The 15,353-nt window shown below is 38.3% G+C and overlaps 1 protein-coding gene across 5 annotated transcripts in view; it reads right to left on the reverse strand.

Annotated features, from left to right (window-relative positions):
- The window catches only part of nrxn2a (neurexin 2a), a 416,827-nt gene that overhangs the window by 317,611 nt on the left and 83,863 nt on the right, over positions 1-15,353 (reverse strand). For all 5 annotated transcript variants that reach the window (XM_066645189.1, XM_066645188.1, XM_066645191.1 and 2 more), the window contains exon 3: positions 13,329-13,349. In XM_066645189.1, the coding sequence (XP_066501286.1) occupies positions 13,329-13,349 (21 nt within the window). The remainder of the gene's footprint in view (positions 1-13,328; positions 13,350-15,353) is intronic.

Here is a 15,353-nt window from a genome sequence, read left to right on the forward strand (position 1 = left end):
TTGAGATATTCCTTAAAAAAAAAGAAAGAAAGAAAAAAAAAAACCCTGAGGTCCCATCAGTACCAATGCCACTTCCATTCCATTGCAAATAAAGCTCGCTATTAGAGAGATAACCCAGCTGAAGAACAGATAATAGTGAAAGGTTGTAGTGTACCCAATTCCATTAAAATAACAAATGAATGCCCTGTTGGAAGACTTAGAGTTAAGGGGGGGGGGGGGTTTAGAGATTAGCCCACAATTTTCACACTGTGGGAAATAAAGGCATATAACTACATGTAGTTGTTTTCACAAATACTTAGCAAACCTGCAGTGAACAATGTCAGCACATTATGTACTGCTCTAACAAAACACATTATGTCATCATAACCTAAGAGACATCTCTCAAGTACAACAATAAATAGGAGACCACCCTTCATTTCTTTCATTTTTCAGAAAGACAAGTTCATTTTTCAGCATCTGGAGAATAGCAGAAAATACAGATTTAAAAAAAAAAAAAATCCTCAACAATGACTTTGTGTAATATTCATGCATTTATTACAGCTTCCCTTCTTTTCAGGAGACTTGCATTTGTAGAAATCTGAAGGGATTATTATTGTTTGTTTGTTTTTTTATTTATTTTAAACCTCCAGAGTTTAGACATAGAAGTTGGTTGCAGATCTGAAGCAAAAGTGGAGAATTTCCCAGATAGCAGACACATTTGGGCCTAATCTGTGCCACTTTTGGCACTTACAGCTCAGTTACGGCACTGGCAAGTGTTGTGTGGGCCGAACGTGAGCCAGCCGTCCTGAGACAAGATTAACTTGGTTTATGGTACATGTAGTGTGAGCCGGCTGTGGGCCAAATGTCAATTTGGCCTATATTTTCTGCACAACACACCTGATATCTCATCCATATAAGGTGGATTTGTGGCTTAGTTGAGGCAGCCAGTCAAAAACTGTCCATCATTCAAGGTCAAACGTGGGCAATAAGAGAACTGGCGATGTGGGCTACATTTGGGCAAAACATTCATTGCTATCTGGGTAGTAGGGTTCGATAAGGTTTAGTATTCTGGCTTCATGATTCAGTTGTCTCACTATGTTTATAACAAAGATGATGAAAATTTTCTCATTTTTCCAAAACTCCATTTTAATGTCTGAACTGAAATAATTGAAAATAATTATTACCATTTTATTATCATATAATTATCATTTTTAAGTCAAAAAAACTGTAAATAGTAATGCTATAGTTTCTTCACCAAGTCATTAGTAATGAAATGAAAACATTTCTCGCTGTATCCAAACAATGCAATTTAGTGTGTGTTGTCTAGTATATAATTTAAAAAATCGAAAATAAGATACAGTCGTGTTAAATGTGTTTAAAGGGTTAAATTTGTCTACTCTAACAGGTCTGTTGCTGCCTTCCACAGGACCAAACACACCTCTTTTCTTTTTGTTTATCTCTGTCATTATCTTCATATTTGTTGCTCTCCGGAGCAAACACCCAACTGAAGGTGAAATGTGACCGACCGGTACTTTTGGCTAGGCATAAAAACAAGGAATACTGTTGTATAAATCACCGGCCAGGGATGCTAAGCCAATTTACTGAGCCTGGACTGGGCATACAGAGTGGACAGAGGTGGTGTCAAAACTTAAGGATGATTTCCTAAATTCTGTTCATTGCATGTTCATAATTATGAATTGTTGCCCCTTCTACAAACCACAATATATAGCAATACAGGAAATTTATAAACAAAGAACATGCCAAGATTTTATTGTTCATGATACACATTGTTATATATTGCATCAATTACACTCCTACAGTCCATGTCACCTGTTGGATATTGTTGTCAGTGCAGAGGGGTTACATCACCAGTGAAGATTAGATTTCTGCCATCTCTTGTGTTAATATGTAGCCCTATGCTCTTCTGTGTGGCTCTTTTGTGTGGCACACAGACTTGAGGATGGACAGAGGACAGCTGGGATTTCTTTTCAAATATTTAAGTGTAAATCTCTCAAAGATCAAAACTTCACGTACTGATTGTTCTCTGATTGGTGAGGTCTTGTACAACATCTTTGATTTTTTTTATGTTTGTTTGTTTTTTCAAACTACAGTTTAGTAATGTGGATTATGTTATTATTAAAAAACAAAAAACAAAAAATCTGCTGAAAAATAAAACTATTCAATGTCCGTTTGAATTCGAAAAGAAACAAATGAGGGGTGATCTCAGTTTCTGACAGTACTATATAGACTTTAGGCCATTCAGGCAGTTTGGTTTCTGTAATCTATCTAGAAATTCATATGCAGAATTGTGTTAGGTTTCAGGTCTACCCGAGTAAGTGTTAGATCTTGACTTTTAATGGCTTAAATAGTGGAAGGCATTTTAGTTCATCATTTATGGGATTCTCGCACTTTCAGAGACGTTAAAAGGAGTTACTTTACTTATGTATGATCCTATATTCAGAGGTGTTTCTGCTGTGTTTGTTTTAAGAGTCTGATGCCTCCATTTCTCTGAAACTGTGCTCTACGAATTGAGTGTTTTCTCCCAATGCTCCAGCACACTGAGCTAAAAACAGATCCTCTAAAATGCATATCTGCCAAAGCTAATACCACAATTGTTTTGGTTAACAGTTTATAGCACGACGACATCTCAAATCCCAAACAATGAACATGGAATTACTTAAATTGAGCAAAGTAATTGAGTAAAGCAGCAAATGCACTGCACCAAGAGACAGCCAGAGAACATACAATCACCAGAGAATTAAAAAGCAACACTCCTTGTTAACAAATATTTAAACAACGGCCAGCATAGCGGAAAAGGTTGTGGAGCTGCTCTACTGTGAAATGGAGGCATTTACTCTGCTATGTTTACAACCATATTTCTTGCTCAACAGCCTTAACTAAAAGGAACAAGCACACAGCCAGAAATAATCATTAAATATTAATTGAATCCAGTCTCATACTTCAGCTCTGTTTTAATACCACTCTGCGTTCCATTAAAGAATTCAACATTAGCCGCCTTTCATTCATGACAACTGACCAGCTACCTTTGGTTTTAGCTATTGATCTTTTGAGCTGCCTACATTTATTAAAGGGCCTATATCATGGGGAAGTTGAATTTCCCTTGCTTTCATGACTTTGTTTGAATGTACTATGTATATGTTAAAGTTTCAAAACATACCATTCACTCCAGAGTCCACGCAGTACAGAAGACAACTTTAATGTGTTGTCTGTTTCAAATTGATTTTGTAATGTCTTTATGGCTAATGTATTTCCATAAGCTACCTCTTTAGCCTACAGGAGCTTGAGGACGACCAATCATATATCACACTTAGCATACCATCCACTACCCAGTCTACAGAGACCACAAAAACTTTAAAGGTTGTCCATGGAAATAAACAAAAATATATGTAGTATATGTGCATTTTAGGCAAATTAAATCAGAGGGAATGAGCACGCTAGGAAATCGCCAGTCCGGTCTCAGATCCGAGAAGCAGCATTAAAAGAGCTAGACTGACTGAGCAGCTAGTGTGGAAGAGAGGAGAAATATTAGCCTGGAGGTGTGGGTATTTTTTAAAAGAGGCATATGCAGCATGTAAACATTTATTTTGTGCGAATGCAAATGCACGGTGTCGTTCGCCGAGTGCAGGCTGACGTGCAGTGGGCCTGCTGTGGACGTCTGCATTGAAATGCTGCGGCCCAACAGTGTTGGCATAGCAACAGGCTCCTGTGTCTCCCCTAGTATGACGTTGCCCAAAGCACACATCCCCTTCATCCCCACACCCCCACCCCTCGCTCTACTCCCTCCGCTCCCTCTTGCACATACTCCAGTTTCTGTTTTCTATTGTTCCAAATACGATGGCCATTCACCTCACCCCACACATGAAAAACAAATTCAGCCCTGCCAGTTATTGTGGGTGAAGAATAAACCCTGTTTTTCGAATTTTAATCTATTCTCATAAAGCAAACCAATAAACCAGTGATAAACGCTTGCCTTATAAAATGTCTCTGGGCAGGGCATGATATTGTTTACCTACACCCTCCTATGACCAGTTACTGAATTCAGAGTTAGAATGAGGCAAAATTGAACAACATAAAACATTAAATGCTGGATAATAAAAATAGCTTATCTCAGAAAACATGTTTTTATTGTTGGGGATGTTGACTTCATAAAATGGATATAGGCAAAACAAATGTGTTTCTTTAATAAATCTGTTTAATTTACAAGTGACTTCCTGGCTAAATTGCCACCGCAGTACCAGAGGGGGAAAAGCTTTTATAGTTAATTAATATTATTGTCTTTTGTAGAATTTACCGTTCATGCCAAATGATAAACAAACCACTTTTGCCTATTCTGTCCTCATGTAAACTGATACAATATTTATTAACAAATGTAGACAAAAAGCACCAGACTTTTACAGACAATCATATAACACACTCCTAAAAATTCACTGTTAACCTTCAGCATTCTAATACACTGACTCCTAATTCACTGAAATGACTGAATATCCACACAACACATAAACTGAACAGCTTTTCACAGGAACACTTAAGGGACATGGTGTGCAATTAACCAAATCCAGGATAATCAGTCCACCGACTCCATATATCACCCATGCTGTGTTCATGGCACAGACACTGCAGAGCCAAAAGCACCGGTCCATCTAGCGCATATCATCATGGCGATCTGCTCTGATTAGCTCCTGTGCAGGGTTGGATATGAAACGTGTGAATATGCTGAGAAGGGATTTACGTGGCCCGTTTTAAAGCTCCTCTCTGCAACTCTTGAAGGAGAGCCTCCAGCAGGGGGATTATGCCAAGGTCACGGCGGCTCAGAGAGGATTGGCTGCCGCCGTGCCAGCTGTAGCCGCTCTTTTTGACTTCGCGCAGTGCTGAGACTGGCACATGCTGCACTGACTAGGGGGAGATGAGTAGGCTCAGACCTGCACCAAAACTAGAGCTGCCAAAATGTCTGCCACTCACGCAGAGGAAACCAGTCTGCTCGCACTACTGCCCTGAGACGTGCCAGTTTAACCCTTACTAGTCTGAAGTTATTATTCTTGTTCTGCTATACATGTCATGTATAGGGGGATATTATTCATGATTTCATTTACAGCTAATTCAAACTCTGATTATTCTAGGGTCAAATCAGCAGATGGCTGTTTGTTATCTGACAGCATGTTTGTTTAGTTTAATTAAATTTTTTCTTTAGCTTTGTTTAACTCACACATTCACACCAGTCCAGCTACCAGCGTGTGTTTTTTGGACTGTCAGGAACACCTGGGGGAAACCTATTCAGACACAGGGAAAACACCCCAAATTCTTGCAAACATATTGCACCACCATAAATAACTGAAATATTGAAAATAAACATTGTGTAATGTCAATTATTTATTGCTAATAATGTACATTCCAGCAGGATCATGTCTGCAAGGTTTTGTTTTCAAACATATTTTTTGTTTTATTCAGCAGAACAATATTATATTTTTCATCAAATTAAAATTGTAATAAAACTACTTTTTAAAAACAACATCTGCTTAATAAAGGTAGCATGGTGGTGCTGGTAGTGTCGCTGTCACAACGCTCCAAGTTCCTGTGTTGTGGGTTTTAGCCCCACTCTGGGTGACTGTCTGTGAGGTTGGTGTGTTTTCCTTGTGTCCACGTGGGTTTCCTCCCACAGCCCAAAAACACATATTGGTGGGTGGACTGGCTATTCAAAAGTGTCCATAGGGATGAATGTGTGACTGGCGCCCCCTCCAGGGTGTGTTCCCACCTTCCACCCAGTGATTCCGAGTATGCTACAGACGTATCTCTATCCTGAATTGGATAAGCTGTTACAGACAATAACCACATCTTCCTAATATATATGTACACAGATCTGCCTTTTAATTGGTTACACATCCCATGCTAGTACACATTCACTGGCTGTAGACAGTTACTGACTGTAACAAGTCAGCATGTTTGTTTGTTTGTCAATCCCTGTTTACCACATGAAACAATGAAAAGTACCAAGCAAAGTCACTACTGACCAGATATTATTATGGTGCTAGATCATTCTCAGCAGAAACAATGGCAAGGTAGAGAGATTTGTGCTTATGGAAGTTAATAAACACTACATACTAAGAATCTTATTATTGAGTTATTTTGGGTTTTTAGGGGCTACATAAGTGCACAAGTACAAAACTTTGGGCCTGTTGGTGGACACATGGCCATTTAAGTAGCTAAAAGATACACCTACCCAACTACCAACTACCTTGATTCCAGCAAGTTGAAGACAGGTCTTTTCCTCAAATTGCCTTACCCATTTTCTAACTATTAAACAGTTTCTTTATGATTGACTCTCCTTGTTCTACTCACACACACTATAAATAAAAACATATATACATAAATGAAGATCTTAACAAGTGCATACAGCTCCAAATAACTCGATTTACCCATAATCTTTGCTTAAAACATTCAGCTCCATTTTTACCCTCTTACCCTGATCCCACACCCAGTTCCATTAACCAATTCTGGAAACCCACGAACATGGACATAATCTCCTTTTCACTGTGCCCTGTAAACAATGTGTTTTGAGAACTTAAATGATGAGTATTCCATTGTATTTCAGCACAATGAACGAGCTAGCCAGGCCAATTATATACAATTAATGTCAGATATAACAAAAAGCTAATGCTATTATGAAAAGCTTATCAGAAGTATATGATTATGATATTTTTAGCCCTAACCTTAACCCAAACCCACAGTGAAATTTAGGATTTACTGACATCTCTATTCCTCTACATTACTGGTCAGCGGTGGTCAGTAAAGTAGCTTTTCCATTGGTGCATGTGGTAAAATGTATACAACAACAGAAGAAACTTCCGTCAGTAACTGCATTAAGGGGAATGAGATGCTCTTGAGAAGGTTCAAGTCACCTTGCTCAATGCCAATTGTGGGCTAGAAGGTTATTAACCCTCAGCAGTGGGCTGTAGATCTGGGAAACTGCACTCTCTGGGGCGATAAAGCATCATTCAATATCTTTGGGGAGAGCTGAAGAGGTGTTTGTGATGCAGAACTAATCATCCAACATCAGCATCTGACCTGACTAATGTTCTCATAATTGAATGCCATAAGATCCTCACAGAATTGTCCCAACTGCTTGTGTGAAGCCTTCCCAGAAGAGTAGAAGCTGGTACTGAAGAAAAACAAGGACAAAATACTCATGCCCATTTATTCTAGAAGACTTAATTACAATCATTTGGCCTCAGTGTGTATAAGGTAGGTGTTCCGGATACAATGGCAAATGAGGGTAAGGAGAAAGCAGTTGAATGTGATATTGTGTTAGTGTATTAATATAATTACCAGAATAATAAGCATAGTGTTAAAGTGGGGTTAAGCTGCAGTGACAGTAGGCTGTTTCCTCGGTGTGTGGATCTGGAGCTAAGACAAGGGTGATGGCAGATTGTAGCAGAGAGCTGAGATCAAACATAAAAATACAGCATGCTAAAATAAATGTTATTTAAAGGTGTATGCAGTCTGAGCGGTTAACATCTGAAATTACTGCAATGTGACAGGGCATGTCATTATTTGTAGTTTTGTAGTCATTGTCAGGAGGAATTCTTCAGGTAGCTTTTGCTGCTTTGCGGATCATCAACCATAACAGAAGCTCATTTCTGTTCTGGAAGCCAGGACACACACATGGATTCAGAATCTTCTGATGCGCTCTACACACCTCCAAATCAATTTCACCTATCTGTCTAAAGCTGTGCTGCTCCTCTGCCTTCATCCAAAATCAGGAAATATAACGTAGCATGTCTTCATAGATGTTAGTGATCTTATAAAAGTGCAACAGGCTACAAATAAAATATAAACTTCTGCTTAAAAATGCCAAATCCCAAATCCCAGCTCCTCTCTTCCCCTTTAATCTGAGAGGATAAGAGATCCCAGGAGGGAAAAAAAGAAAAAAGAAAAAAGAAAACAGGGGCATATCATATTAGTGTTTATAAGTTTTGTTCATTATATGGCGCTCCTGAATGCCATTTTTAGGGCTTTGGATCTTCGGCTGTAATATCTGGCAAATATCCAGGGTGGCTGACTAAATTAACTGTGGCTTCACCACGCTTTGTTATGAGAGTTAGGCTGTTTTAGCGTGTCAACCTGTTTCAGGTACCGAGCCTGTATATGGTGCAGTGGGGGGGTTTCAGATGAGCAGAGTGCTCATCAGCTTTTTTAACCACTGGAAAACCTTAATAAAGGTGGATCATTGATTTTTCAATACCTCGCATTTAGCCAATAAGCAAATATCTGAATCTCAAAAATAAAGAACGAATACCTACATAATGCATGAATACCCAAAAGAAGATTTAATCTATGAATACGATAGCAATGTAAATGTATGCAGCCTTGCTTCAGGTTCACTCTGTGAATAATCAAACCTGTTTAATTGGCCCATACATAATGAAAGCTTTAAAGCTAGTATTTAGTGATTAGGCCAAAACTGGGGATGTACAGTTTTTGTTCCAAAAGTGATGCTATGTAGCATTTGAACATGCGTGTGGGGGAGGGGTGGTATTTAAGCTTGTTTCCTCAAATGTCACATTACATTGCTGTGCGGCTGATGGCTGGAAATATGGCTACTGCTGCTGCGCCTTTCCTTCAATGAGTGTCATCTTTGTTTTCATGCATTCTGCCGCATAGAGGAAGCACTGACACTGCGTGAACACTTTAATCCAATAAAAGCTCAAACGCTTTCTCTTTGCGCTGCGTTCTCTCCCAACTCTGGCTGTTTGATGTTGCCATGGTCTGAGCACTCAGGCTCATCACAGGGGGAGCAGCGCAATGATTAAAGAGAAGGGGCTGAAAGCAGACGCTCGCCATGAAGGCCGAGAATGTCCACTGGTGTGAGTGTGTGTGTGTGTGCGCCCAAGTGTGTTCTTTCTGATAACCCCCCTCCACTCAGAGCACCAGGCACAGTCAACATGATACGGCCATGATCACAGGACCACAATAGACAAGCTGGGAGGAGCACTCCCTCAATGCACTGACACCAGCCAGCGAGGGGCGGTGTGGGGTGGGAGGGGGGAGTGGGGGTTATTCCAGAGTGACAGCACTGCAGTCAACTCTTGCAGGTTTGACATACGGCTTGCGGAACTCAAAGGCTTCCAATCAGGTGCAATCTTATGTAATTCTCTGAAATATGAATCCAATAAATGTTAAGCAATCATGAGAAATGTATTTTCCTCTAAGCCGTCCTATAAAGCACAAGTGTGTTCTTTAGTGTTGTATTAGTGTAATGACCAAAACATCAAAACCAGTGCACTGAAATCCAGAACTCTATCGCCTTTACAGGCGTCAGTCTCTTCCTAGGGTCCCTCAGGTATCATTTTTTTTAGAAAACACTGGGGAAGGGGCACAAGACGTCTGGGAACATCCTATCAGAATAAAGTGGGCAAAAGCTATAAGAGCTTATATGACTGGGATTTTTAATAAACTATAAATTCTCAAAATTTAGATTATTGTATTTTAATTTATCAGAAGTCAACTGACTTTTATAATATTTAGTTCAGTCTGCATGGTATATTGAAAATACACAAAAACACACACACACACACACATACATATATGTGTGTGTGTGTGTGTGTGTGTGTGTGTGTGTGTGTGTGTGTGTGTGTGTGTATAAGTAAATTAAAATTTGCACATCATTAGTTAAAACAGGGTTTAAGGAAAGGAAAATATGAGGATGTCCTAGTGGACATACACATAGCTTATTAACCCAAAGTACATATTCACTTATCTCATTCAATTAGCTTTAACAGCAGTAGATCAAATGTCGAGGGGGAGACACCCTCTTTCACAGTTTCTATGAGAAATATTAAACAAGAATTAATAATCTCTGTTCATGACAAGTATCAAGAGAGTGTATAGAGCCCAAAAACTTTTCCATTACAGGTCTGATACCACTTAAAGCTGAATGTTAAATATGTATATGGATATGAGTGGAGGCTCCTGTCTGTACTATGCATTATTTTAAATTTTTATTCACATTTTCCTAAAGCTCACGGATGTGGATAAAATGTTGCAGTACCCACTGGAAATCCTTGAGGCAGTGTAGCCAATAGCTCAAGCATGTCACAAACTGTGAAGCGCAGTCTGTGCAGCCCTATGCTTGTTGTGCGTGTCCACACAGCCAAGCAAGTTACTGAATGCAACATCAGATACCTAAAAGTACAGGAAGTGACGGTCATTCAGTTTTAGATTTGGCAAAAAACATTTTTTCTGTGCATCACTAGTTGGCATCTTTAGTTCTGCCTTGAATTTATGAGGCAGATGTAGGAGGTCATTACTTCCAGTATTATTTTTTCATGGGGCGAGCATGTGCTTCTGTTTGAACTGTCATTAATATAATAGCACCATCCCATCCACCCAGAGAGTGAGGCCAATTTTTATGGCGTCACAGAGGGGCCAAAAGCTTTGTGAACCAAATAGCAGAATCCATAACTTAAGCAGTTCAATTTTGAAAAGGGGAGGACTGTTATTAATATTGAGAGTTTTAAAAACAGGTTTATAATGGGAATATTTCCATATTTACACTTTAATTTGTATTTGCACTACGCTTCTTCGCAGTTCTGCTTCTCTCTGTCTCGCTTTTAGTTCCAAAACCCTCTCAGTTTTGAGTTCCGCAGTCTGGCTTTCACTTTCAAAAGCTTCTTGCTTCTAAGCTCTGCCCAATTTTACAAGAGGGCGGGATCTAGTCAGCCATTGGCTGCTAGAGATAAGCCCCACTGGCCCGAGTATATTCTACAAATGAAAGTGAGACCATGGAACTCAAAAGCAAGACTGAGAGAAGCGTAACTGAGAAGTCTTCTTTCTTTATCTTTATTTTGGGGTCTCCATTTTACCCTGTCATGAACATCCCCTTCATTTACACCCATCACCTGTATGTCCTCCTTCAGCACATCCATACAAGTAGAAGTACAAAAACAAATAGTAGTGCAAAAACTAAACAAAAAAAAGAGCAAAAAGGAAATATTCTCTTTTTTTTAAAACTGTCAATATTAATAAGTCCTCTGCTTTTTATTTCTTAGTTATGGATTCAGCTTTTTGGTTCTCAAAACTTTTGGCCGTACTTTGATGCCATAAATTTTGCTCTTCAGGACTCCCACACTCAAAAGGTTGAAATAAGCTATGTCATTTTTGCACAATTGGGCACTATATATCTACAGAATTAATAGTATTTTTGAGTCATGCTTCCTCTCACAGACATCATCTTAGTACTGGAATTAGCAGATAATTAAAAATCCAAGCAATAATTCATGCCAGAAAAGACCACCAGGTTTGATTATAAAGACAGCAGCACATTACTCAGATTATACTGATATCAGCTAAATGTTAGCCATCAAAAGAGAGCAGTTTGAAGCTACAGCAAAAGGAAAATATCAATGACCACAGAAGGGTTGTAGCATGTATACTAAATATTAGTGTTCTTATTCAAATGGAACTTACTGCAATGGTGAAACATATTAAACTGTATTTAAAAAAGGGCCATAATTAAAGACTGGCTGCATGTCACAAAAGTGTTCATTTTTCAGATATAACATGTTTACTGTGAATCAAAGGGCATAAGTAACTAGTGTGGATAGAGCATTCAGTAAAACACTGATTACTAGGCTCACCTGCATATTGCAGTGTTCTGTGATATAAACACTTTAAAAAGTAGTGCCATGATTAGGAATGCCCTGGCCACTGTATGATGATTTTGACCTCCAATCTTAATTTGAGAGCTTTAATGCTGACTGCTAAATCTGATCTGACAAATCCATAATCCACAATCCACATTTCTATTTTAAACTTTATTGAATAAAACTTAAATAATACATTTCCTGTAGTTCATTCAAGTACTCCTTTTTTTCCTCAAATCTGAATGCTCTACCTGTCTTATCACTACAGTTGTAATAGATTTGCATCCACATTTTACTTTGCATTACATTTAAGCCGTTCATTAGCTTTAGAAAAAGTGTCTCACTATGCGAAGTGAAGTTATGGCTCGTTTATATCACTATACAAAGAGTGATATAAATTCAGTGCATTTGGATAAAATATCCAGAGAGGAACCATTTCCTGCATATTCACATATATTCACCTATTCAGCATATACCAAATACACTAATATTGTGTCCTTGTTGATTAAAGCGAATTACAGGCCCAGTCAAAACAGTCCTAACAGTTACATATGTCTACCCTGACATTCACCTAGGATATTTTCCACACAATATTTTCCACCATCTCTTTATTCCTTAGAGTTATACAGACTTTTGTAACTGTGTTTCAATTTGAATAGGTGGATATGTAAGAATGTGTGACACCACAAAAACAATTCATTTACAATAAGTGAAATTCTGGAGCTTGGTTTGCATAAAAAAGGATGTACAGTTTCCATATAAATACAATATAATATGTTCAGCATTTTCATTAAAAAAAATACAATAGGGCTCAGCGCACTGAGTGCTTGAACCCTAAAAAATGAATGGTATGTTTTGAAAATTAAACAATTTTACATTCTGAAGCTAAATGTTGTATAAGGCCCAGCAGGCCTCAGTGGACTCCAATGCTGATCATTCAGACTGAATCAAGACACCTCTAATCCTGATAGTGTTTATCAAATTATACACTGTGCAGCTACAAAGGACAGCTGTGGGAAAAAGGCATCACTTCTAGTTGGGCTTTGCTCCAGCATTACCACGGTTGTGCCTGTGAGCTGTTGAATGCCGAGCCATTGCCTGGTGGGATTCATCTCATCCACTGCTTCCGTCCTATCTACAAGGCCCAACTTATCTTCTCTACGAGCTGTTGATGGCAGAGCGGCTTTGCATGGCCACCACCAGCTGCCTTAATCCTGGTCTCAGATACACTAACTCAGTCTCATTCTCTCTGTTACACACACACACACACACACACACACACACACACACACACACACACACACACAGACACATAGAGAGCCGCAGGGCTAGAGCCAGAGGCCTGCAGCCCAACAAATGAGACCAAGCACACTCTTGAACTCTGAGACTAAGCTCCTCTTCAGTGTATAGCCACACACGCATTAGGCTTGTTTAAACACAGCTGGATTTGTACATACCTGAGGCATATGGGAGTCTATCATTCACACACATCAAACACCTCAAACATCTCCCCACATGGCCTTCATTTCATCCACGTTTGCCATTTTCGGGTCAGCTAAGCTCAGCCAGCAGAACTGCAGTCCAAACTGACAATGCCTTTAAAATAAATGGAGCGATGACACTATAGAAAGCAGTGCATCAGGTCAGCCCCCACTAGCTTAGCTCTAAACAAAAAGAAAACATTTGTCTTACCTTCAGACACTTGCTGGACAGCTGTAGCATGGCCAAGAGAAAAAGAGAGAAACAAATAAATCAGTCAACAAGCACATATTGATTTTTATGATTCAATGTCTAAAGCTGTTGAAGGTTATAACAACATAATGGGCAAATAAAATATGACGTAGCATACATTTGCAATTAATCATGCTTGCATGTGTCAAAGCATTAAAAACCCATATGCCACATTTTTCTTGTATTTCACATTTTCCACAAGGAAATATCTTATGTTTGTGTGGGTTTGTGTGCACAAATATATCTTAAATAATGGTATAAGAGAATTTTCAACATCTCTTTTCGTCTTTAAGAATGAAGCAAATGTATACTGTATGCTGATAACTGTAAAAGGTCTGTTATAATGTGTTAACTGTGCTTTGGAGTGTGAACCAAAATGTATTCACACCAAATATTTATTTATATTATATTATAGACATAAACAACAAATTGACAAAGTTGGCTATGTTATGTAGTTTACTTTACATACACAGTGCATGTACTGTTTACATTCTATATCTAACTTTTATTTCCAGAAAATCCAAATTTGTTTTTCTGTCATACAGGTCATTTAAACATCAATATGCAAAACATATAATCAAGTTATACAGTGCCTCAGCATCTGCTGAAATTCAAACCATATAATTTTAACAAAGTGTCCCAGGCTGTTTACAGGTTTGGCCATCGTGACAAATGGAGACTTCTCGTCACTTCTGGTGATGTAATCACAGGTCTCCAGAATTAATAATGTCTTTGCAAAGCATGCTTGATAGTTTAACTGTCACTCATTTCCAAAAATCAAAGGCTCATATTTGTTGTATCATTTTTGCAAAAAAAACCCCAAAAAAGCTCATGTCATTTTTAAACTGGAAAATATTTGGGAGGGTGGGTATTTATTTCATTTGCTTTCAGGATAAAAACTGTTCAGCTGTCCTCACTGCATGTAACAATGGCATTGTTTGCCAGGGTTTTAAAAGAAAATGGAAAGTTATTTCAGGGAGATTTCCATATCTTTGGGGACATTAGCGTTAAAACACCATGACTAGTCTAAGTGTAAGTACTTGGTAACACTTATCTTAAGTGTTTTTTAGCAAAAAAAAAAAAAAAAAAAAAAAAAAAAAAACAACTTTCAAAAGCTTATAATTGCCTCTCTATAAAGAACCACTGTGGCGCAAAAGGCAAAAATATGACATTGCAATAAAAATTCATGTGCCACTCGTTTACTGTTTGAGTCATAAATCAAGCCATATACTGAAATGGTATTTTCATTATATGGAGTTTAGAGGCTCATTTATAGGAGATGATTAGGATTATAGGAACTCGTAATGAAGGCTGTTCCTTGAAGGTTACAGTCACAGGCTTAAGAGATGTGATGATTAAAGCTATAAATACTGCAGGGTAAGACAAAGGTGCCCTGCCGCATACATTAAGGTGCATCATACTGCTTAGATGTCTAAGCGTTTTGGGTTGTTTTTTTGTGTGAGCATATATATATATATATATATGCACTGAAGCTGGCACGTTCCCTAAGTTCAGTGGTGTGAAGAGTGGGATTAGAGGGTTGCATTGACAATCCAACACAATGGGCAGCACTTTGAACACATTTTATGTGTTCACACAGAAACTTGTAAATAACTCATGAAAGAATAAAGTTATGTTAAAACCAAACACACCATTGTTTTTCCTGTGACATTCCCAATGAGTTTGATGTGTCACTTGACCCTCTTCCCATTGAAAAAACTAAAGTTGGATCCAAAATGGCCGACTTCAAAATGGCCACCATGGTCACCACCCATTTTGAAAAATTTTCCCCCTCCCATATACTATCACCAACCATTTTATTAAGGTGTATCCATATACATGGCCTACCCTGTATGTATGTATATATATATATATATATTTTTTTAGGAGATACACAAAGTATCGCAATGTACTGGTATATTTTTGCGATAACAATATACATTACACCACTATATGGTTTTATAAAATTATACAAAAAAACTTTGT

Source organism: Hoplias malabaricus, chromosome 15, assembly GCF_029633855.1.
Source record: "Hoplias malabaricus isolate fHopMal1 chromosome 15, fHopMal1.hap1, whole genome shotgun sequence".
NCBI lineage: Eukaryota > Metazoa > Chordata > Actinopteri > Characiformes > Erythrinidae > Hoplias > Hoplias malabaricus.